General features: G+C 36.4%; 1 protein-coding gene across 10 annotated transcripts in view; it reads right to left on the bottom strand.

The window, feature by feature from the left end:
- Nucleotides 1–26,674, bottom strand: part of LOC105484511 (tudor domain containing 5) — a 94,060-nt gene that overhangs the window by 47,112 nt on the left and 20,274 nt on the right. For 6 of the 10 annotated variants that reach the window (XM_011746202.3, XM_011746205.3, XM_011746199.3 and 3 more), the window contains exons 5-10: nt 21,725–21,889; nt 20,351–20,434; nt 17,913–17,969; nt 7,986–8,139; nt 4,909–5,081; nt 3,336–3,556 (exon numbers count right to left, since the gene is read on the bottom strand). In XM_011746202.3, coding sequence (XP_011744504.2) covers nt 3,336–3,556; nt 4,909–5,081; nt 7,986–8,139; nt 17,913–17,969; nt 20,351–20,434; nt 21,725–21,889 — 854 coding nt within the window. The remainder of the gene's footprint in view (nt 1–3,335; nt 3,557–4,908; nt 5,082–7,985; nt 8,140–17,912; nt 17,970–20,350; nt 20,435–21,724; nt 21,890–26,674) is intronic. The other 4 variants (XM_011746203.3, XM_011746208.3, XM_011746204.2 and 1 more) reach the window with 1 other exon arrangement.

The following is a 26,674-nucleotide window of genomic DNA, read 5'->3' as shown; positions in this document are numbered from 1 at the left end:
CTGGAGCAGCAAGATGCTACACCTGTATCCCCCTCCCACCACAGAGCTATCATATCAGAATGTATTGTGTATATTTGGACTATTATGGGAAGAAGAAATAAACTTTTATCTTCTTTAAGCTACTATGATAAAGTTATATCTAACAGTGGCTAAACCTAATCCTAACTCATACCATCTATTCAACGTTGCCAATGACTCTCATGGTCAACTTAGAGACACCACAGGTAAACTTCTACTAATAAGCTTTCAACCCAGCTCAAACCTATCCAGTCTCTAAAGCAAACAGTTTTCATCATCTCCTTCCCTTTCTTATTCTTCTCAACACTCTTCTTGTCACTTGGCAATTTTCATTTTCCTATTTCTTTCTTCCTTTCTAGTCTCACTCTCATCAAGACTAATCCACCAATAGATCTTCGTCTCTTCACTCCAATGGCTTTCTTAAAACCATCAGTGCTTCCCCACTATCTACAGAATAAGATAAAACATCTTCCCATGGTATTCAGAATCTAGCTTTTTCTTAGTCTTTCGGCATCACATCCAGTCACTGTCTCCCACTTCCCGACTCCTGCAACCTCACCTGGTGCTAATGTCACTTCCTTATTGCTGTTTCCAAGGCACGCCACTTACTCCTTGGTTAATGTTGGCCTTGGTTCCAACGACTGGACCTGATTATACCTACTCATAACCTCCTTGACTGGCAAATTCTTGTTTTTGAGGCCTAGCTCAATTATCTCTTTTGTGAAGCTTTCCCCAACCTTGCCCAGGCAGAATGACTTCCTTTTACAATATCCCATGTATCTTCCATCTTCCTAAGCTAACCATGGTATTCACAAAGGCAAAGGACCATGTCTTACTTATCCTTGTAGTGCAAGTGCCTCAACATTCTGACACCAAGCACACACAGTAGTTACAGTATTTTTTTTTCCAGACAGGGTCTCACTCTGTTGCCCAGGCTGGAATGCAGTAGCACAATCATGACTCACTGCAGCCTTGACTCCTGGGGAGCTGGGACTACAGGCATGCACCATCATGCCCAGCTAATTTTTAAATTTCTTTTTTAGATACAGGGTCTCACTATGTTGCCCAAATGAATCTTGAACTTCTGGGCTCAAGCAGTCCTCCCACCTTGGCTTCCCAAAGTGCCAAGTTTACAGGCATGAACCACACTATACCCAGTCTATAGTATTAATAATAATAGCCGCCAACATTTGGGCTATGCTCCAAGTACTTTAATTTTTAGAACTCTGTGAAGTAGGCACTATTATTATCTCATTTTGGAGATAAGACAACTAGGCCCAGAGAAGTAAAGTAACTTCAAGGTCACAGAGCCAGTAAGTGTGCTTTTAAAACATGTACAAATGTCCCATAGGCATACTGGAATGGAATATATATTTTTACTAAGTGATTATGCGACTTACATTATGCCAGGTGTCCTGGAGTAGAAGAATACATACTGTTGTCAAGTTTAAAACATGGAATATTTTTTGAGATACAAAATAAAATGAAATAAATTATTCTTCTATAACAACAATATATAAATCAGACATTGTTGTTCATGAATAAATCTAAAGTGGTTGAAAATGTCCACATTTTACATGGTGTTTGCTATCAAAGGACAGTTTTTAGTAGAGAAAAGAGATAATGTAAGTTAGTAGTTCTCAAAGTATAGTCCACAAACATGATTTTGACCTGGAAGATGAACTAGCCATTTCTTTCATATCATTTTTGCTTTAAAGAACCACCAGAAAGCAGACTTGGGTTTCTGACACACATTTTTCAACAATGAAGCAAGCTTGTCACTTCAAGGAAAACAACTCACAGTACACGTTGTCAATGATAAAAATCAAAATTTCGAGTAAAAAGATTTTGGAAATGTTGCATCCACCACTGTGAGCTTGACAGCTTCCCAATACTAAATATTTTTCTTATGAGATCAGTGATGATATTAATGTGATATTTTTATACTGCATAATGAAATGTGTCAACATTTGGAAGATCCGCATAATTCAGCAAACTAGTTATTTCCAAATGACCAATACATGGTATTATAAAGTTGTATGACCCATTCAGGGACAGTCTGAATCCATGCTTAGAAGCAGCTTTGTCCTTGCTTTAATATTCTGCTGTTGCCATCTTGAAATTAGTAACTTTTAAACAGGGAGCCCTGCATTTTAATTTTGCACCAGGGCCAGCAATTACACAGCCAGTCTTAGATTCATTCAAATTCTAAAGGCAGACCAATGGGGTTTAACATAATAGAGTACAAAAAGTTCAAATTCCAAACAACATTTGAGAAACTACCATTTCTCAAGTTTTAGCATACTATCAAAAAAGCATATTCACAATTTTCTGAAAAAGCTGTTAAAATACTTTTTCCCAGACTACACGTTGGTGTGAGGCCAGATGTCTTCAGATACTTCAACCAAAACAACATATCTCAACAGGTTAAATGCAGAAGCAAACATGAAAAGTCAACTTTCTTCTATTAAGCCAGACATTAAAGAGATCTATGAAAGTATAAAACAATGCCACCCTTCTAAATTTTTAAATAAAGTTATTTTCATAAAAATGTTATTTATATTAACACAAGAATTATTTTAATATTAAAATTTTACAGTTTTAATTTCTATACAATAAATACTGATAAACAAAAGCTCTCTTGGGTCTTTAATTTTTAAGAGTCCTGAAACCAAAAAGTTTGAGAACTGCTAATTTAAGAGATATGTGATCTAGAACTAGTAATACCATTCAACCCAGCCATCCCACTACTGGGGACATACCCAAAGGATTATAAGTCATGCTGCTATTAAGACACATGCACACGTATGTTTATTGTGACACTATTCACAACAGCAAAGACTTGGAATCAACCCAAATGTCCATCAGTGACAGACTGGATTAAGAAAATGTGGCACATACACACCATGGAATACTATGCAGCCATAAAAAAGGATGAGTTTGTGTTCCTTGTAGGAACATGGATGCAGCTGGAAACCATCATTCTCAGCAAACTATTGCAAGAACAGAAAACCAAATGCCGCATGTTCTCACTCATAGGTGGGAACTGAACAATGAGATCACTTGGACACAGGAAGGGGAACATCACACACCGGGTCCTATCGTGGGGAGAGGGGAGGGATAACATTAGCAGATATACCTAATGTAAATGACGAGTTAATGGGTGCAGCACACCAACATGGCTCATGTATACATATGTAACAAACCTGCATATTGTGCACATGTACCCTAGAACTTAAAGTATTAAAAAAAAAAGTTAAACAAAACAACAAAAAAAGAGATACGTGAAAAACACATTGAAAACGACAGACTCCTACCGCATTTCAATCATCATGTCTTCGAGTAACTCTGACGAATCCCTGCTATAGATACGGATGTAGAATTGACTGGGAGAGATGATATACTCCACAAAGACCCCTACGAGGGAACTGGTGTCTAATGGTGGGAGTCTGCATAATTTCTTGTCTGGCACAGCATCTGGTGGGATGTCATGATTTGCCATTGCCAGGTTGAGCTGTGATTTGTTTGTTTCTACTTGCTATAAGTTAGGGGAAAAAAAAAAAAAAAAACATTAAAAATCTCTTGGTGACATTTCAAACCCCATGGCATGTTTCTCAAAGTATATTTCATGAACCACCTTTATCAGAATCACTTGGGAAATTATACAAATACAGATTCTTGAACTCTAGCCCAGACTTACTGATTCAGAAGGCCTGGGAATGGGGCCCACAATTATGCATTTAAAAAAATTCTCTGGGTGATTCTTACCTATGTTAAAATATGAAAACTACTGCCTTATGACATTAGGTATAGAGTTTAAAGTGTTACACAATTGCCCTATACAAAATTGAAAATATGATACTTCAAACATTCAGGCTGAACCAAGTGAAGTCCTACTCAAACATATTGGCAGTCAAAGGTAACTTTAATAGGTTAAATTGCAGACTAGTCTTCCAATCAAAAGCAGGATTTGTCAAATACTCTCATTCTGAAACATACTGTTTTCCTCTAGGCCTTCTATTTTCCTCCAGAAAATATAGCAAGCTCTCCAAACAAAACTTTTTCCTTCCATGAAAGAAACCAGGTAGAGAGGGTAGAAGGGGAAAAGAGCAAGCAATGATCCTTAATAACAACAAAATAAGTAACGGGAGATGAAAACACAAAAATGGTGAATTGTGTGTGGAAGCAATAAAAGAAAAAAAAAAAGCACCCTATAATTGAGGATGGGTGTAGAGGCAATTTGCAGCAGTGTTGAGGCACACAGCCAAAACGAAGCCTCTCAATTTTTCCCTCTAAAGCCCCTGTGGGTTTTCAAGACATCATGAGAGAGCTGTCAACTCTCAAAACCATCTGAAAACTTTAAAATGAGCCTTGAGGAAAAGCAAGCTATATAAAAGACTGAAAACTAGAAAGAATGCTATATGATATAACTTCAGTACAAAGATGATTTCTTCTAATAAATGATATATCCAGAAATAAGACTTTTCTTTTTTTTTTTTTTTTTTTGAGACGGAGTCTCGCTCTGTCGCCCAGGCTGGAGTGCAGTGGCCGGGTCTCAGCTCACTGCAAGCTCCGCCTCCCGGGTTCACGCCATTCTCCTGCCTCAGCCTCCGGAGTAGCTGGGACTACAGGCGCCCGCCACCTCGCCCGGCTAGTTTTTTGTATTTTTAGTAGAGACGGGGTTTCACCATGTTAGCCAGGATGGTCTCCATCTCCTGACCTTGTGATTCGCCCGTCTCGGCCTCCCAAAGTGCTGGGATTACAGGCTTGAGCCACCGCGCCCGGCCCAGAAATAAGACTTTTCTAAAAAGAATTTTGGTTTAAAGAAACATACATTTACTTTCCATAGTGCTGAATATCCAGTGCACAAAGTCTTTAAACCTCACTCACCAGCTGTAAAGGCTTTACTACCACATTAGGCTTCTTGCAAATCTTCTGTTGTGGCTCTTTTTGTTTTTTTGAAGGGCAATTCCATACAGTCTCTTTGACAGCAACAGTAGACAATGAATTTCTAGGTGGACTGGAGACACAAGCTTTGGCTTCTATTTTCTTATCTGATTGAACTAAACACAAATTTCTGACTGATGAAACAACTCCATCTCAAATGGCCAATACAGCAGCCTATGCATATTTGTTAAATAGCTGTACAACCATTACTAAGCACTTTCAACACACCAGATGCTAGAAAGACAATGAAAAATGAGAGATATAAACCTGTCTTTGCAGACCTTTCCGTGTGGCAAAATATAAGGGAAGTTCTAGATGGGAACAAATCTTAAATTATTTGTGCTGGGGGAGGGAGGCTTGTGATCTGATAAGGTATCTTAAACTTTAGTAAAAGACTTAATTTTTTTCAGCATCTTGATTTCAATTTACTTCTTGTTCAAATTAAACAGGGAACATTCTTCGTTGCTTAACATAGAACGTATGTACCTACTTAACATTCCATAATACAATTCCTTAATTCTTAGGAAATGTTAAAGTTAATAACGTATTGTGTTCAAATTTACATGTGTATGATAACTACAAGAGACTGGCACATTAAAACAGACTCCGGGCCGGGTGCAGTGGCTCACGTCTGTAATTCCAGGACTTTGGGAGGCCGAGGCAGGAGAATCACAAGGTCAGGAGTTCGAGACCAGCCTGGCCAATATGATGAAACCCCATCTCTACTAAAAATACAAAAATTAGTCGGGCATGGTGGCGGGCGCCTGTAGTCCTAGCTACTTGGGAGGCCGAGGCAGGAGAATCACTTGAACCTGGGAGGCGGAGGTTGCAGTGAGCCAAGATCGCACCATTGCACTCCAGCCTGGGCAACAGAGCAAGACTCCACCTCAAAAAAAAAAAAAAAAAAAAAAAAAACAGACTCCAGATAGACCTACAAGCATGGTGACTACTTAAAAAATGAAGTCATAAGTACACAAAGATGTAGGTACAAGAGTATTTGTCACTGTATTTTTTTGTGATGGTGAAAAACGGAAACAATCCTAATGTCCATCAGTAGAAAACTGGTTAAGTACATTATAATTATATGTAATTTCAAATGATGAAATAAGCTTGTTTGTACTAATACAAGAAACATCCACAGTATATGAAGTGTAAGAAACGAGGATTCACACAATACAGATGTCCACAGTGGTTTGACTTTCTTATGGTATGAAAGTGATACACATTCATTAGAAACCATACTTCCAGTACCCATACAACACTGTTTTTCACTTTCAGTACAGTATTCAATAAATTACAGGTGATATTCAACACTTTAGTATAAAATAAGCTTTGTATTAGATGATTTTGCCCAACTGTAGGCTAACGTAAGTATTCTGAGCATGTTTAAGGTAGGCCAGGCCAAGGTCTGATGTTCAGTAGGCTAGGTGTATTAAATGCACTGTCTGCTTATGGTGGGTTTATTGGGACAGAACCCCATCATAAGTTGAGGTAAATTTGTATTTATATACTACTGTTTTGTGTAGGAAAAATTATACATGTGATAATTAGCTATATCATACAGAAGAGGTCCAGAAATAAACACACTAAAACTATTAATGATAGTTACCTCTGTATTGTTGGAATTGTTTAAACAAGCATGTGCAGCTTTTGTGATTTTAAAAAAAAAGATCTATGTCTTACATATTCATTGGAAAAACTCTTGGAGGCTATATAAATATTCTAACAGCATTATTTTGGGGGGGGGATAAAATAATAGAAAATGTTCTCTCTCTACTCATCTGTGCTGTTTATATATTTTTAGAATGAACATGAGTTACTTTAATAATCAGAAAAATCAATAAAGGTAGTTATATTTGGGGAAAAAAAAACCTGTCTATCATAACCACTCATTCAAGCTTATAAAAATACAAGTACCATACTGCAATCTAGTTTTGTGAGGTGTTGCCACTGGAGAAACTGGGTAAAAGGTACATGGGATCATACTGTATTATTTCTTACAACTCCATGTAAATCTAAAATTATCTCAATAAAAACTTCAAAAGAAAAAGAAGGTTCCCCCATCCCCCAAAAAAACAAAACACAAATCAAGTGCCCTAAATGCAATGTGGTATTATCCTGGAGTGGATACAGAAACAGAAAAAGGACATTCTTGGAAAAACTGGTAAAATCAGAATAAAGTCTGGAGTTTAGTTACTAGCAATGTATAACGTTAATTCCTTAGTTTTGATAAATGTATCATGGTAAATAAGACATTAATATTAGAAGAAACTGGGTGACAGGTATATGGGAACTCTGTACTACCTTTATGATTTTTCTGTAACCTAAAATTATCCTAAAATTGAAAGTTTATTTTAAAAAATACAAGTGCTGGGTCCCAACGCACACCCATTTATTCTGCATGTCCATATATTTCTAAAAAGCTTTTGATGCACGGCCTGAGTTAAGAACCACTGCATTATCAGATCACCATTTTAGAAACTTTATTTCCTTCAGAATTATCAAAAAATCTACACAATGAAGAAAGCAAAAAAAAATTTTTGTTTTTGAGACAGAGTCTCGCTCGCTCTGTCTCCCAGGCTGGAGAGCAGTGGCATGATCTCGGGTCACTGCAAGCTCCGCCTTCTGGGTTCACGCCATTCTCCTGCTTCTGCCTCCTGAGTATCTGGGACCACAGGCACCCGCCAACACACCCGGCTGGTTTTTTTGTATTTTTAGTAGAGACGGGGTTTCACTTTGTTAACCAGGATGGTCTCGATCTCCGGATCTCGTGATCCGCCCGCCTTGGCCTCCCAAAGTGCTGGGATTACAGACGTGAGCCACTGCACCCGGCCGAAGAAAGCAAAATTTAAAATTCAGATAATTTTTATTAATAATACAGATTAACCTTATTACAACAAACGCCACCAGAAAGGCGGTCATTATATAAAACATTTCATGGCTAGGCATTATTTCGTGTTTTCTTTGTCCTCATGAGGACAATAAAAATGAGGTTTGCATCATACTGTAGTTCTACTCACCAGGTGGTAGAGGCTTCTTATCCACATCAAATACTAGTAAGTCTTGCTGTCCTTCCCTGAACTCAACATGGAGAATGTCACTAAGAGCTCCAACAAGTTCTGTCACATTTAAGAAGCCTAATTTTTTTGGTGATAGTTGCTCTTTAAAAATCACCTGTCACAAGAAAATAGAAATTACATGAAACAGCATCAGATAACAGATATATAACATATACAGTTGTCCTTGGACAACCAAACTAAATCTTAAATGGTCAATGAACTCAAGTGTTAAAGAGTAAAGGCTCACTTCCATACCAGTACAAAACAAACCAAGTGACCAATAATCTCTTACCATAAAACTTCTAGGTCAATGTCAAGTTCCTTTTAGAGCATGTGGTAAACTAAAGTAAAAGTTAGGGTGGGCGCTTTTCACTTCTCATTTTTAACAACGTCTGAATATAAAGCAAGTCTTCTTTAAAAAAAACCAAGAAGGGAATGCACAAATTACAACAGTTGTAATAAAACTATTGGCATTTCTCTATTTTCCAATAAAGATAATATTCAATATCACTTTCAACATGTAGAGAAATTATTGTTTAAAAATATTTCCTTAAATTTTATTATTTCGCCTTAGAAGCTGGAATAAAGGCCAGGCACGGTGGCTCATGCCTGTAATCCCAGCACTTTGGGAGGCCGAGGCGGGTGGATCACAAGGTCAGGAGACCAAGACCATCCTGTCTGACACGGTGAAACCCCATCTCTACTAAAAATACAAAAAATTAGCCGGGCACGCTGGCGGGCACCTGTAGTCCCAGCTACTCGTGAGGCTGAGGCTGGAGAATGGCGTGAACCCTAGAGGTGGAACTTGCAGTGAGCCAAGGTTGCGCCACTGCACTCCGTGGGTGACAGAGTGAGACTCCATCTCAAAAAAAAAAAAAAAAAAAAAAAAAGAAGTTGGAATAAATGAGCAGATATCTATCGGTGTATTTCCCATAGCATACAGTTTGATTTTCTTGCCTTAGAAAAGAAGTCATACCAAATGAAGACAGGAGACAATATATATGGGATAGACACACAGAATACATTCCTTAAACAGAAAACATTTTATATGTCTTAAAAGGACCGTCTATCATCAGTTACTTATTCCATAGTCAAAAGCATCACCAACATTGTTTTAGTTTCACTCATCTATAATAACTCTATCCTACATAAATTCTTAAAACGTTAAACAAAATCTACTCCAAAGGGTTAAAAGTGAAATGTTCTCCCAAAGCTGCCTTCGGTCTTCATATTTTGCAGCTATTGTAGGTATTATTCTAAGAAAGACAATAAATATGTTGCATTTATTGTATGTATTATTCTAAGGTGACAAATTTGCTTATTTCTGAGCCTAAAAAACAAAACCTGCTACATCTAAAGAGACTTTTTTATTGTTGAATGACTTCTATCTTCATTCTTTAGATGCATTTCATACTGAAAAACTTATCGTGCAAATTATCTTTTTAATACAAATTTTAATGCTCTCAGTGGAAGACCTTCTGATACGTGTCCTCATCTTGGCTCTTCAGGTAGTCTCCCATTTGAATTTTAATATATTATTCTCCATCCTTTTGGTTTTTAAAGTGAATAAGCTTCGGTTTCCTCAATTTATGTTGTGAATTTATTTTTGAGTTTTATATTGGGTTGTTATCTGCTAAATCGGTCATCAAAATGTTAAGTTGCCATCTTCCAGCTTTCTCCTCTGCACCAAGAGAAACAAGCAGATGAGAACACAGTGCTCATCTGGATTTCTCAATCATTTTGACTTGACAGCTCTTATTCAGAAATCACATTCTTCTTTAGAATTTATCTGTATTTTGGTAAACTGTAATGATGCTGAGTGACTGATTATTAAAAAGAAGGATGTGAGTTTAATCAGGAACTATTTTAAAAATAAACACTTCAGTTAAATTGGCAAAAAACAAAACAACAACAAAAAATTCCTCAGTCACCTAGCAATCACTTCCCTGGAAGTAATCAGTATTGCCAGTTCCTTGTTAAAACGTTCCAGAAATTATCAAAACTCAAACATGATTCAACATAATAGATTACATATACTAGGTTCATCTTGCTTTTTTTCAATTACTATATCAGTACATGAAACACAGTTGAGTTTTGCTATCTGATCCTGAGACTCAGTTTCTTTTAAAAGGTTAGTCAATTTATTATGTCAGATATATTTTATCCTAATTCCTTTGTTATGCTTTCTGCTTTACTGGCTCCCAACTATGAGCAATGAAGAAATTGATGGGCTGGGAACAGAGGCTCATGTCTGTTATCCCAGCATTTTGGGAGGCTGAGGCAGGAGGGACTGCTTGAGACCAGGAGTTAGAGACCAGCCTGGGCAACATAATGAGACTCTGCCTCTACAACTTAAAAAAAAAAAACAAAACTTAGCTGGGCATGGTGGCATGTGCCTGTAATCCCAGCTACCCGGGAGGCTGAAGCTGCAGTGAGCTATGATTGTGCCACTGCACTCCAGCTTGGGTAACAGCAAGATCCTGTCTTAAAAAAAAAAAAAAAGAAAAGAAAAGAAAGAAATTGATATATTTCTACTCCCACCCTCCATACTTTCCTTCCATCTTCAACCAAATTTTAATTATCCTTTTCTTAGAGTTTAGATTTATGCCTTCAAATATGTGTATATATCCTGTTTACATGATTTTGTTTCCTCAAGGTCTGACAATCTTATAGTACAAACACTTTATTTCCTGCAAATTAGCATAATGGATATCCCCACAGGCTTGATTAGATTTATGTTTGATCTCTTTGACAATACTATAAGTGATGCTATGTTCTAAAGAGGGGCACATAATATCTGGTCATCTCTTTTTTTTTGTGTTGTTAAGAGCCATTATTAGTCAATTTCTAGATGCATTACTTTGAGAGTTTTAATAGCAGCATTCTGTCAATTCCTTTTCATTATTTAGTTGGAACACTCTATAGATGTATGCTTCCCCTCCTGTTCTTTGCTTATGCAGCTGTATAAATTCATTTAGGAATGCCAAGATAAGCGATTGGCTCTCTTTATTTACTTTTTTTTTTTTTTTTTTGAGACAGAGTCTCGCTCTGTCACCCAGGCTGGAGTGCAGTGGCCAGATCTCAGCTCACTGCAAGCTCCGCCTCCCGGGTTTACGCCATTCTCCTGCCTCAGCCTCCCGAGCAGCTGGGACTACAGGCGCCCGCCACCTCACCCGGCTAGTTTTTTGTATTTTTTAGTAGAGATGGGTTTCACCATGTTAGCCAGGATGGTCTTGGTCTCCTGACCTCGTGATCCGCCCGTCTCGGCCTCCCAAAGTGCTGGGATTACAGGCTTGAGCCACCGCCCCCGGCTACCATTTTTAAAGAAAGTGAATTAGTTCCATCATCCTCTATGTTGAGTCATCAGTTTTTTTTAGTATCATATAAACTCATAGAATTAAATATATTTGATGGGCTTCAAAATATTGCAATTATTATCCTTATTGTAGCGTGAAATAATTCTTCAAGTGAATTCCTAAGCTATTTAATGTGAACCTAGTTTTATTTTTTTTAATTTTTTTTATTTTTATTGTTATTATTATACTTTAAGTTCTAGGGTACATGCACACAACGTGCAGGTTTGTTACATATGTATACTTGTGCCATGTTGGTGTGCTGCACCCATCAACTCGTCAGCACCCATCAACTCGTCATTTACATCAGGTATAACTCCCAGTGCAATACCTCCCCCCTCCCCATAATAGGCCCCGGTGTGTGATGTTCCCCTTCCCAAGTCCAAGTGATCTCATTGGTGAACCTAGTTTTAAATAGCTTCCTTGCTGGTCTGGTATGACAAGACGTTCCAAACTCAATTTATGTAACTAGGATATCCTTGTATATACAATTTGAATTATCTCCTAATTATTCATTTGCTTTATATCAAATTATACAACAATGGTCTCAGAATACTACCACCAATATAATCAAAACAAAATAATCTTGCATATGCTCACCCTTTCTTCTTCCACTATTTTGTGTAACTGTACTTTGTCTACATTAGCAGAGTACATTGCCACTAAATACTGCATTCTCTCCCCCCAACTCTCATTTGATCTTAGTTATATAAATGGCATTCACTTTCAGTCCTTTTATCAATGTCTCTCTAGTGTGATTTTGGTTTTCTGATGTTCGTTCTCCAGTAGATTCCTCAGGAAGGGCTCATGGGAACAAGAGTTCTTGAATTCTTGCATGGTGATAATAGCTGGTCTGGCTCTCTGGAACTGAAAGTCAGTTTTGCTAGCTAGAGAATCTTTGGCTCATGCTTTGGGTATATAAAATAAGTTACTCCCTTTTCATCTAGCTTAAAACATTGCTGTGAGAATGTCTAATAATTTAACTTTTGTTTCCTTTATAAGTCACTTGCTGTTTTTGTTTAAATGCCCAGGACAAATTTTTTTCTTTTAAGTCCAGAAATTTGATATTTGGTCATTCTGAGTTGATATTGTCAGATATGCAGTGTGCTCTTCCATCTAGTCTCAAATCTTCCATTCCAGGAAGGTTTACTTGAATTCTAGTTTTTAGGATTCATTCTGTTTCCTTCTTTGGCTTTATTACTCATGTTGGCTCTTCTTTGCCTGCTTAATACCTGTCATTTTCTCTTGAATCATCTTTATCTTTCCTTTTTTTCCCTAAGATTTTCTTACGTAAAATTTCAAACAGAAAAAGTTGAAAGAACTGGATACTGAACTCTACCACTATAGAGCTGCTATGTCATCTGTGTATCCATCCATCTACCAACCCATCTTATCTTTTATATACATTTCAAAGTGACCTGTAGACATCAGTAGCCTTTACCCTAAAATAGGCCAGCATTACAGCATTAACTAGAAATCAGTATCTGTTCACTTTTAGGTAAAATTTACACAAGTGAAATGCACACAACTTAGGTTTCCCAGTCAATTAGCCCCGATAAATGCAGAACTGCATAACCCAAACCCCTATTCAAGATACAGAACACTTCCATCACCTCAGAAAGTTCTCCCTTTCCCAGTCACCCCTAGAGACAATTTTTTCCACCACAGATTATCTTTGGCTATTGTATTATTTCATATAAAAGACATTCTACAGTATGCTGCTGTGTGAGACTTACTTCAGCAACTATTTTTCAGATTCATCCACACTGGTTCATGTATCAGCTGTTTACTTCTTTTTAATGTGGAATAGTATTTTGTTGTACAAACATACCACAATCTCTTCATTCATTCCCTTATTGATGAATAGTAGGGTTATTTCCAGTTTTGGGCAGCTATAATGTATAAAGCTGTTATGAATACTCTTTATCGTGTAAGTCTTTGAGGACACAGACTTTGAATAAATATCTGGGCGTGTAATTCTGGGTCAAAGGACAAATACATACTTATAGGAAATTGTAAGAACATTTTCTACAGTAGTTGTACCATTTTATACTTCCACCAAAAATGTGAGTTTATCATATGTTTATCAGTCACTCATATCTGCATTTGTGAAGTCTCTGTTCAAACCTTTGGGCCATTTACAAAAAGAACTGTTTGCCTTTCTATTATGGAGCTATAGACTGGTCTTTATGTATTCTGAATATAAGTCCTTTGTTAGATGTATGATTGTAAATATTTCTTCCCAGTCTGTGGTCTGCCTATTCAATTTTAAATGGGGTCTCCTAAATAGAAGCTAATTTTGATGAAGTCTCATTATCAGTTTTCTTTTAACTGAATACTGCTTCTGTATCCTAAGAAACCTTTGCCTGTCCAGGTCATTAATATATTTTAATTCTTCTAGAAGTTTTAGAGCTTTAATTTTTTCATTTAGGTCTATAATACATCTTGAAATAATTTTTGTACATGGTGTCAGGTTGAGGTTGGGTTTCTTTTCTTTTTTTTTGTATTCAGTTGTATCTTGCGTTCAGTTGTTCCAGTATCATTTGTTGAAAATATTTTTGCAAGCTCCTGGTTTTAAGTAATCTTTCTGTATCAGCCTGCCAAAGTGCTGAGGTTACAGACAAGAACCACCATGCCCAGAGCTGAAAATACTTTCTTATCCCTTTTGAATTCCTTTGGCACCTCTCTCAAAAATCACTTCAGTGTATATGGGTGGATCTCCTAAGCATGTACTATATGGCCAGACAAATTCATGGATTTGTTAGTATCTACAAATAGCCTGCAGGAATTTTGATGGGGACTATATTGAATCCATACATTAATGTTATCATGTTCATATGTTACCAATAATGAGTCTTCTCACCCATGAGTATGTAATACCTCTCCATTTATTACTCTTCAACTTCTCAACAATGTTTATTAGTTTTTGGTGTACATGATTTATGTTTCTTTTGTTAAACTTATTTCCAAGTAATCTCACGATATAATAAACAGAATTTTTAAAATTTCATTTTCTGATAGTTTGCTACTTACATATGAAGATACAATTGATTTCTGTATACTAACCTTGTATATTTGACCTAATAAACTAGTTCTAGTAGCTTTTTTCATGGATTCCTTAGTATATTCTACATGAACAATCATGTTTTCTACAAATAAAGTTTAACTTTTTCTCTTTTAGGTTTTCATGCCTTTTATTTCCTTTTCTTATTACACTGGTTAGAACTTGCAATACAATGTTGAACAGAAGCCGTATGACTGGATATACTTGCCTGTTCCAGATTTTAAGGGCGAACTGTTCAGTGTTTCACCATTGAGTATGACAAGTATATTAATAGGTTTTCACCAATGCACTTTATCAGAATGAGGAATTTCTTCTCTATTCCTAGTTTTCTGAGAGCTTCAATTGTGGATGGGTATTAAATTTTGATAATTCTTTTTCTGCAGCTACCAAAATAATCACATGACTTTTCTTCCTTATTATTCTATTAAAATGGTGAATTACCTTAATTCCTTTTGAAATGTTACTTCAACTTTGCATTCTGAGGATAAACCCCTCTTGTTCAGGGATTGCTGAATTCAATTTACTACTGTTTTGTAATAGACTTTTTGTGTCCACGTTATGAGAAACATGTCCTAATTGGTTTCTTGTAATGTCTATGTCAAGCTTTAGTAGCAGGAGAATGTATTCATAGAATGAGTTGGGGAGGCCAGGCATGGTGGCTCATGCCTGTAATCTCAGCACTTTGGGAGGCTGAGGTAGGAGGACTGCTTTAGGCCAGGAGTTAAACACCTGTCTGGGTAACACAGTGAGACCCTGTCTCTAAAACAATTTTTTGTTTTAATTGGCTGGGCATGGCGCCACATGTCTGTAGTCTCAGCTACTCAGGAGGCTGAGGCAGGAGGACTACTTGAGAGCAGAAGTTCAAGGCTGCAGTAACCCAAGATCATGCCACTGTACTCCAGCCTGGGTGACAGTGACTCTTTAAAGGAAAAAAAAAAAAAAAAAAGAATGAGTTGGGGAGTATTATCTGCTATTTTAAGAAACAATCTGTATATGACTAATATAATTTCTTCCTTAAATGTTTTACAGAATTCACCAGCAAAACCAACATACATCCTTTTCAGTCTTACTGTACCACTTCAAATAAAATATAAGAATCTTGCAACCCTATAGTTCCAGGTACTGCCCCTCCACTCATTATGCAGTAGTTTTCATATGCATTACATGTTCATGTTATAAACCCAATTATTTAATGCTGTAATTTTTGCTTTAAACAGTCATATATTTTAACTGATCAAAAAAGGCAGTCTTTCATATATGCCCAGATATTTACTACATCCTTTATTCAATCCTTCCTGAAGATTAAAGTTCCAATCTGGCATTATTTCCTTCAGCCTGAAGAATGTTATTTAGCATTCTTATAGTATCAGTCTGCTTGCAATTCTGATTACCTGAAAATGTCTATCTCATCATCTTCATTCTTGATATTATCACTGGATATAAAATATTGGGTTAACAGTACTTTTCTTTTGTGTACATTAAAGATGTCATTCCATTGTCTTCTAGCATTGCTTCAAGAGGTCAGCCATCATTTGTATCACTGTTCTCCTGTATGAAGTGTGTTATTTTTAGTCTGGCTGCTTTCAGAATTTTCTACTTTTATTTGGTTTTCTGCATTTTTACTATGATGTGCCTATGTAAGGTTTTCTCTGTATTACTTGTTTGGGGTTTTCTGGGCTTCTTAGATTTATAAACTTCTTTCACAAGATTTGGGAAACTTGGGTCATTATTTTTTCAAATATATTTCTGCTGTGCTTTCTTGGGCTCCAATTATATTAATAGATACATTGGACCATTTGGTATTATTCCACAGGTCTCAGGTCACTCAAGTTCTGTTTTGTTTCCCTGTTCTTCAAATTGGATAATTTCTATTGATCTGTCTTGAAGTTTACTAATGCTTTCTTCTGCCATTTTCAATGTATTAGTGAATTTTTTTACTTCAGATATTTTAAGTTGTGAAAATCACTTGGTTTTTATAGTTTCTTTTTCTGCACTGAAATATCTTATCTACTCATTCACTCTGAATACATATTCCTTTATATCCCTTTAATATAGTTAAAAGAGTTACTTTAAAACCTTTTTTGCTGACTTCAATAACTGCACCATCTCAGAGTTTCCATTGATTACCTTCTCTTTGTCAAAGGGTCACATTTTCTTGTTTCTCACTATATCTAGTAATTTTGGTTTGTGTTCCAGGCATCATGATAGATGTATTGTAGAGAATCTGGAATCTTTTATGCTCCTTTGGACAGTATTGTTTAAGTTTGGCTGAACTTCAACCCAAAATCTGCCACCCTGTGTTGGGCAACAGCTGAAATATCTTCAGTTCTTTCAGCCTTAAAAGAACAGAGGCTGCTCTATGTCTGCCCCAAGCATGTGCAGTTAAAGTTCAGGCAGAGAGCTGAGCAGAGCTTATGTGCCAGACACTGTTCTAAGTGCCTCATTTTTAAGTCATTTAAACTTCACAAAACTCTATAAAGTAGGTATTATCTTGACCTAACATATTGTCTATAAGATAGCACATAGAATTATGTATCTTAACCATTAGGTTATACTATTTCACAGTATCTATGTTTTTACCTATAAATATCCTACAGTTTTCATGGCACAGTAGTTAAGAGTTAGAATTCTGAAGCCAGACTGCCCAGGTTAAAATCTTGGCTCCACCTATTACCAGATGTTTGATGCTTAAGCAAGTTACTTCTCTGTGCCTCTATTTGTTGTGAAAACAAAACGAACATAACCCAATATGGAAGATGCTCTGAATAGAGCCTGGCACACAGTTAACATATGTATAGGACTTATCTTTTTAAAAACTGGATATATGGCATTATCTGAATTATTCTCCAACTTGATTTTTTTTCACTCAATATTATGGTTTTAAAAATCATCCATGTTGCAGAGCAGATTTATTTTATACTACTACATACAATTCCATTGTATAAATGTCAATATCCACTATCCTACTGACGACCGTTTGTTTCTCATTTGTTCCTATGTTGTGCTGTGCACTTCTTTACACGTCTTCATGTGTACATGTGCAAGAATTTCTCTAGAGTGCAAATGTAAAAGTGGAACTACTGGATCCTTGAGGGTGCACACCTTCAACTTTACTTGATAATGCCAAAGTGCTCCCTAAGAGCATTTTGTCCCACACACAGTGTATGAGGTATTCTGCTTCTCTGCATCCCCACTGACACTTGGTATAATACTGTCAGACATTAATGAGATAATCTTTATTCTAATAATATTGTAACAACAAGTGGTAAAAATATCCTTCCTATACATAATCAACTATTTGTTAAATATCATATTCTCAAGTCTCATAATAAAGGCACTAAAATGCAAAACAAAATGCTTCCATTTTAGAGTATAGACCTGGAGAATCCAAGGAGTAGCTACAAAATTTCCATCTATCACAAGAAATATAAACCATAAAAAATTAGGGTTGGGGAAAAGCAAAACACTTACCTCATACTCTCCAAGCAGTTTAGAAATAAACAAACCCTCTGGGAACTTAGATACAACCTAATAAATAGAAAGTGAAATACAATATAGACACAACTGAAATGCTGACACAATATTAAAATAATATAAACAAATAACAAAGGAAAAAGTAACATTATTAAATGAATTTTAGTCATATTACATTGTTTTTTAAAAAATGATTTTCCAGTTTTAAAAAACATCAGAACAAAAGAGACTGTGATTTCCAACATTTCCAGAGTTGAGAAATCATTATTACATGATATTGCAATACCACAACTCTCCAGAAATTCCTGCACTTCTTTAAGCTCAGCTAACACATTTAACTTCAGCTCACATAAAACATCCTATAGCACAATTTCAATCATTTTAATTACTAGAAAAGAAATGCAATAAACACTACAAAAAACTTTGGAAAATACAGTTAAGCAAAAATAAGATCTGTAAACAGCATTATTGTCCATAATGAACATCAAAATATCTATTTAATATTAAAATAAGTCAATATTTCTATAGCCAGCTTTTAAGTATCATACCAAAGACATCTTTCCATGTCAGTAAAAACAGATAAACATTTTTACTGGCCACAGATATTTCAAAATATTAAAGACACCTAAATTTATTTGATCTTCTATTTTGTTTCTTATTTTTCATCCCAAATATTGCAATGATTATCCTCATGCCTGAGTTCTGCACACTAGTTCAACGATTTTTAGAATAATTTCCTGAAAGTAGACTTACTCGATCCCAATAAAGTATAAAAATCTTTGTTTTCTAAATTTTTCCAGATATATTTTATACAAAATTCTAATTCAAGCTTCAGAAAAATATAAAGTAAAAATTATTTCAAAATCCTGTGACCCAGGGACAGCCATTGCTACATTTAAAGAAACATCCTTTCAGAAACCCCTGTATGTGTGCACATATGTTATTCATGATTTTATATGAAAGAACAATTCTAAACACACTATTCTCTAAAACCTGCTTTTAAAGTCCAACAATATGTCAAGGAGAAACTTCCATGTAAACTAAGAGAGACATACACAAACTTTCTTATAAGCTACATGACATCCCTAGTTTGGAGAATATCCAATATCAATAAATAACCAATCCTTTAAAATTAATGCCTAATTTTTCTCTAATTTTTGGTACCACAAAAAAATCATATTCATTCTTGTAAACGCAGCCTTTGGGAGGCTGAGGTTGGGGAATGCCTAGGGCCAGGAGTTCAAGACAGGCCTGGGCAACACAGCAAGACCCTGTTGCTACAAAACCTTTTTAATTAGCTGGGTGTGGTGGCATGCACCTGTAGTCCCAGCTACTCAGGAGGCTGATGCGAGAGGATTGCTTGAGCCCAGGAGTTGATGGTTGCAGTGAGCTATGATTGCACCACCGCATTCTAGCCTGGGTGACAGAGCAAGACCTCATCTCTTTAAAAAAAAAACAAAAACAAAAACAAAACAAAACAAAAAAAAGTCATATTGAACATCCTTTAACAAATAATGATTGGACACTTGCTCAAGTGTCTAAACAAACAGACAAAAACAGGGCCTGAATGCATCAAGGTTTTTACATCTAGTAAAATCATGACAGTTGAAATGGAATAATATAAGGCAGTACAAGTTGTAATAGCACCTTGATTACTCGAAGCAAGATTAACAGCTCCCACCAAAAATTTAAGTGTACATAACTCTTTGGCTCAATACATAACACCAAAGAGCTTTCCCTTATTAGTAAGGCAAAACAAGTAAGACCAATGACATAAACAGGCAATTCACATAAAAAATATATATGACTACTAAGCATATGAAAAGATGCTTAATGTGAAAATCAAAGAGATAAACTAAAACAATGTGATTGGATAATAACACCTGTCAGTGGGAGTATAAATTTGTTCAAGCATTTTAGAGGGCAATTTAGTAATATTTATAATCAAAACATAAGATGCCTCTGACTAGCAATTCCACTTCTAGAAAAATGTCCATGGACATTCACTGGAGTACTTTTTCCGCAGCCAAAGATAAAAACACCACAACTTTAATCAATCATGGATCTCTACATGAAACAGGGTACATCAATATAATGGGATACCACACACTAGAATAATATTTAATGTACATTTATAAAATTGGCATTTGGAAAGATCTTGAACTGTTTGTCAACAGTGATTTATTGGGATGGGGGGAAGAAGGAAAGGAAGACAGAACTTATGGAAGAACTTATTTGCTGAATAGTTTTACGTTAAAAATTTTTAGGAGTGCGTATTTTGTTTCTTTTTCTTATTCTAAAAGAATTGTCACTTAGTTTGCAGTATATTAGAAAAGATTAGATGTAAACTAATACTTGCAGACAAACTCAACCACAAATGATATATAAATTTATAAATCCATTATTATTGTCTCACAGAAACAGAAATTACTTACAAATTTTATCTTATGTTTTAGTTCTGAACTGATAGTTCCTCCAGGTCCAATTTGTGCAATAACTGATTTGAATGTGTTCTCCAGCTATGAAAAAAGAAAAAAAAAGTCAAGTCATAGTCCCCCTGTCCAAAGAAAGTCAAAGGTAGATCTAAACAGTATGTAAAGAAAAAATGTATAAAAGGAGACATATTGTAATTAAATAGACAAAATACTGTTCTTAAGAGGAACTGTAACATTTCATACCGTATGAAATACACTTAGAGTAGATAGAATCATTATGAAACTAAATACTGAGGAATTTTCTAGGTTAACTAACATTCTCTAACACAATTATTCTAAAGTCTATTACTCAATCCCATATTCTTACCCAGAAAGAATTGTTACTAATTTTCTATTTATGAAAGTATTCCATGTTTATTACAAAGCATACTTAATGAATGCCTAATGCAGGGAAGAGATGGGATGGTGGAACGTTCCTGGATGGTGGGACAACTGGCCCTAAAGGGCAGGAAGGAAAAGTTTTTCTGTTGTAATAGAAGCAAAGAGAGTGGGGGAAAGGGTAAGGGTACAAAGAAAGGCTCTGTGAATGTGGAGTCAGAAGTACAGACAGTTAATATCTGATAGCTCCTGCATTCTCTGAGTTCAGCAGCAAGGCCCACTCCTGAAAGAAGAAGGAAAGAGGAGGGAGGTCAGACATTTCAGAAAGTAGAAAAAGTGGGAAAATAAAGTTAAGGAAATATTGGATGATAACCTGAACTTAGCAGGTAGGAAGTGAGGACAGGAGGAATCTGAGTTAAGACAGTAGGAGTCTGAGGATTTTAGTAGAGAGAATTCAATGGCATACAGAGGCCCCACTAAAATAAAATAATCATGCATGGGAATAATTGAAAAGTAAGCTGGAAGGACAGGAGGATGTGATCAGAAAGTAGCAGGGAGAATATCCATTTAGCCAAGGTCCAGTGAAGAGCCACAGCAGGAGAACTAAAGCAGAGTGAAAGATTGTGGAGTTATGTTCAGTCGACATTAAAGTTGATAACTGAACAAAAAAAAAAAAAAAAGTTAAGTCACAAAGATATAAAGAAAAATACCAATTACCTAAAATCCTACCACCCAGACATAATCACTATTAATACTTTTTCCTTCTCAACTGTTTCTTTTGGTCTTTCTTCTTACTCTTACTTGGCCTGACATAACTTACAAACTGTGTGCCCTTTTAGGTCTCAGTTTCTTCACCCGAAAAATGAAGACAATCTCCATCTCTCACAAGGCTGACAAGAAAACTAAATGTGATGAGGCACAAAGAGTGCATAACATAATGTGTGGCACATGGTGTGAGCATGACCCTTGCCTACTCCCCTGGCAAGCAGCGCTTACCATTGCAGGATTCTCCCTCTGGCACTGACTACTCTTCTTTTCATCCAATATCATTGGCACAGCATTCAGCGGAAACCCCTCCAAGTTTTGGCAAGTGCATGGCTCCCTATCAAGCTTCTGAGGGTTTTCCCCTATTTTCACATTTTCTTGGGCATTTCCATGGGTCTGGGAAAGAGAGGATTAGATACCTATGATTACATCATTAGCTTTAACAAAAGGTCCTAGCCCTTAGTCTTAGATTCTCATTTCTTCTGTAGTTGCCATGCGATAATTTCCTAAAGGTCTCCCAGTGATCAGTAAGATAATCTTTCTAAAGATAACTGATCTTTCCATCCCAAGGTTCTCCTGCCATTTGCAGATTCGATAACAATAACGTATTAAATTATCACTGTGCTAGGTGTTTCAGGGACAAAAGATGATTACCTTTGATGGTGTAATTCCTCTCAAGGCACTTACAATTACGTAGGAAAGTGAGATCAACGCATAAACATCTATAACCTAAGGCTGTAAGTACCATTAAGCTGTAAATACACAGAAGGCTTCCTTTTGTAAGGACCTTGCAGGGTGGAGAGAATTCTGCAGACAGACATGGTAGAGAGAACACTGAAGGTAGAAGGAACTTCATAAAGAAAATTGAATAAAATAGTTTGCCTAAGGCATTAGGGAAATAGTGAAAGAAAAACTAGAAAGGTAGATTAATGTCCTATTACAGAATACCTTAAATGCCAAGCTAAGAAGTTTTTCTTGGTTATACAGGCAAAAACAGAGATACTGATACTAGAGATTTTTAGCAAGGGAAAGAGATTATCAGAACTGTAATCTGGCAACAGAAAATTAGATTGGATGGGTGAACAACCAGTTAGGAAACCACTGCAACTCTCTAGGCAAGAGTTTTAACTGGGGTGCTGGGAGAGAATAGAAAAAGAAGGGATATGACAAAGGTGGAATCCACAGAAATTAGGAAAGACAATAGAGAGGAAGGATTCTACAGGGATGAATGATGAGACCAGAAACAGCCTCAAGGACCTCAAATTCTGTGTAGGAAACAAAAGTACCATGGAACAGAGAGGCTTTTGTTATTTTTTAATCAATTCTAAAAGTTTGGAAAACTGGGAGCTAAATGGCAGGATGGTGATTACAGACTTGATGTGTCTCTCTGGATCATGGCTTATGACAAAGGTTAGCAAATTATGGCCTCTTTTTGTGCTTCCCATAAGCTAAGAAGGGTTATATCTTTAAATGGCTGTGGGAAAAGGTATTATTTGGTGACGTGAAAATTATATGAAATTCAAATTTCAGTGTCCATAGTTTTATTAGAACACAATCATATTCACTCATTCATGTATTGCCCATGGCTGCTCTTGCGCTGTAAGGACAGTGTTTAGTAGATGCAGAGAACATTTAGCCTGCAAAGCCTCAAATATTTACTATGTAGTCTATAAGAGGAGATATTTGCCAATCTCGGGTTTAAGATAGCAAAATGATGAGCAAAATGATGAGCTTTTAGCTAGGAATAGAATGCTTCTGAAAAAAGTAAAAAAGTTTATCTCAAGCAAAATGTCTAAATTAAGGTGACTTTAAACTGAATGCAGTGGAGATTTTTTAAAGCCCAGGAAAAGTTGGGGATATCTATAATCATAGAGGGCAGAAGTTATAATGTGGAAGAGAAAAGTAAGATTGGGAGGTAATCAGTGATTTCAACAATGCTTTTAGTGTCAGATGCCTGTACGACAAACATGAAGAATGGGAAATAAATCAAGTTAATGAGATAGAACTAGAAAATGAAGATGGAAAGTAACAAAATACACTATATTCAGATAGGAGCTTATAGGACCACAGAAGAGAAAGAGCTTTGAATCAAAAAGATATACTTTTCAGAAAAATGAACCAAAACATGAATAGGCAATAAAATAGAAGACTAAGTAGCAAATTAAAGCATAAAGCTGAACCTCAAATAAATACACATTAACAGATACAGTTATTTGCCCATCAAATTATAAAATTTTAAAAATACCCACTTATTCATTCAACAAATATGGACTGAGATCATACTATGTGCTTCACACCATATTAAGTGCTGGATATACAGAGGTAAATAAACTAGATACGGTCCCTGTCCTCATGGAACTTGCAGAGGTAGACCTGAATTGATCATAAATATATGTAATTACAATTATTATAATGAAAAAAACCCACAGTACACATGATCTTACTTACATGGGAAGTGCATGAAAGTCAAACTTGTAGACACAGAGTAAAATGATGGTTACCAGACACTAAGGGGTGGGAGGACTGAGAAGGCATTGGCCAAAGGACACAAAATTTCAGTTAGGAGGAGTAAGTTCAGAAGATCTATTGTGTATCATGTTGACTACACTTAAAAATATATTTTGTATTTGAAAATTAAGAGTAAATTGTAAGTGTTCTCATCACAAAAAAATGACAAGTATGTGAGGTAATACATGTCAAACAGCTTGATTTAGCCATTCCAGAATGTATACATACATCAAAACATCAAGTTGTGTACCATACATAAAATTTTTACTCGTCAATTAAAAATATGTTTAAACATCCCTCCCGAGTGTCACAAAAGGATGCCTGAAGGTATCAAAGGCAATGCAGGTGAGTGGGGAGGGATCTCTGAAGGAAACTGTCCATTTGTACGGAGTAACAGCAAAGGTACAAGGAAAGGAGCACACACACAATCTATGCGAGTGTCAAATGAAACAATTCTTATGGATGACAGCCTAGCCACATACAGGATAAGCCATTAAAAGTAAACATTCCTTTCAATCAGTGATGGCTCTTCTAGAAATTTATCCTGTGGAGTAACAGAGATGTGCGCATACTTGAGCAAGATTTTCATCATAAGGTTATTTTTAATAGCAAAAACTGAATATAGAGCAAATGCCCAACTTAGGCTATAAGTTAAATTACGGACATCATACCATCAGCTAAAATTATGTTGCATTAGAATATTTAATAATGTGGCACGTTAACAATGCATAAGAGGAAAAAAAGCAGGTCACAAACTAAGAACCAGAATGATTTTAATTTTTTAAGTCAAATTTTCACGTGATAAGAGTACACAGGTGATTTTTATTTTCTTCTGTGCTTGTCTGTATTGCAAGTTTTCTGTAATCAATCTATATTACTTTTGTAATAAAAAACTTAAAAACAGACAACTGGATAATTTAGAAACATCTAATGATGAATGCATTTTGGAAAAAGGATGCACGAGGCTAAAAGCAGAAAGAAACAGAAGTTACATCTCAGATGAATATACTTCAGACCTTTTGGCCATATGGGAAAACATTAATACATTTCTTACAAAGATCACAAAACTGGCACAGAAACATACAGCAGCAGTGCTTTCATCTGCTTAAGTATTTGTTGGGTATATGCTATAGTATAGATGTATCCCTCTCTACCCCCACTCCCCAAATCCCTAAGTTGAAATCCTAACCCCCAAGGTGATAGTATTAGGAGATGGAGCCTTTGGGAGGTGATGAGCTCATGAGGGAAAGGCCGCTGTGAATGGGATTAGTGCCCTTATAAGAGAGGCCTTGGTGAGATCCCTTGCCCCTTCTGCTTTGTGAGTACACAAGACCTCTATCTATGAATGAGGAAGAAGGCTCTCACTGGACACCTTATATGCCAGAGTCATGATCTTTGACTTCTCAGCCTTCAAGAATGTTGAAAAATAAATGTTTGTTGTTTACAAGCCACCCAGTTTGTTGTAGCTTGTTACAGCAGCCAGAACTAAGACCCTATACATAGGATTATGTAGGGTCTGACTTATTTGACTAAAAGCCAGGCAGGATGGAATTTGATTTGCCATACTTCATCTGAACTTGTGGGAAAATAGCTATAGAACAGCTACTCTAAGTTGGCCAGAGAATATAACCCCCAGAGAACTGCATTAATTAACCCACTGAGTAGTTCCTTCTGAGAATTCTTAATATATCCAATTATTTATCAAGGATACTCTTGAACTACAGTTGAGTCAGGTTATCAGGTGAAATAAAATGTTTCACCTCTTATATGCAATGCCAAGCAAAGCATCTAATTCATGTAAAAACTATCAATTGTTTAGGTGCAAATTAAAAGTTACATGCAAACTAAGACCACCCTGATTTCATTTAGATGAGAAGGTATTTCTTTGTAACTCCAAGTTTATCTACCTTAATCTCATGGTGAATGTTACAATAAGGTCTTGAATCTGTAAGACAGAGGGGGCAGGAAACAGGTAGAATGGAGTACTCTTTTTTTGTTTTTTTTTTGAGACAAAGTCTCACTCTGTCGCCCAGACTGCAGCATAGTGGCGCAGTCTCGGTCCACTGCAACCTCTGCCTCCTGGGTTCAAGAGATTCTCCCGCCTCAGCCTCCTGAGTAGCTGGGACTACAGGCACGTGCCGCCACACCCCAGCTACTTCTTGTATTTTTAGTAGACATGGGGTTTCACCATGTTGGCCAGGCTGGTCTTGAACTCCTGACCTCAAGTGATCCGCCCACCTCCGCCTCCCAAAGTGCTAGGATTACAGGCATGAGCCACTGCACCTGGCAGGATGGTGTACTCTTAAATGGTATTAAGGCTAGAGATCCTAGAAACGCAAGATCTCTATTCCTTGACGAACTGCTACTCTTAAAGGTAAACACCTATTAACGGAAAGCAATGTAATCTGTGGTCTAGAACTACACACAATGCAGAAAATTCTGATGACCTGGGCTGGACACAGCACCTGAGGCTTCACCCACTAGAAAGTATAGCTAAATCCATACGCTATTCACCCATTAAAATGTTCATTTCTCCTCTAAATTCCCTCTCAAGAGGTCAAAATAAAACTGAATGCCTTTCAAAAGAGGCCTTAAAACTGTTCTAACAAATTGCTTTGTGAAATAAAGCAATGGGCAGGAGTGGGATACAAAAGGCCAAGCCAGCCTGTTTCT

Source organism: Macaca nemestrina, chromosome 1, assembly GCF_043159975.1.
Source record: "Macaca nemestrina isolate mMacNem1 chromosome 1, mMacNem.hap1, whole genome shotgun sequence".
NCBI lineage: Eukaryota > Metazoa > Chordata > Mammalia > Primates > Cercopithecidae > Macaca > Macaca nemestrina.
Note: the sequence above shows the minus strand (reverse complement) of the source record. Positions and strands in the feature narration are given on the sequence as shown.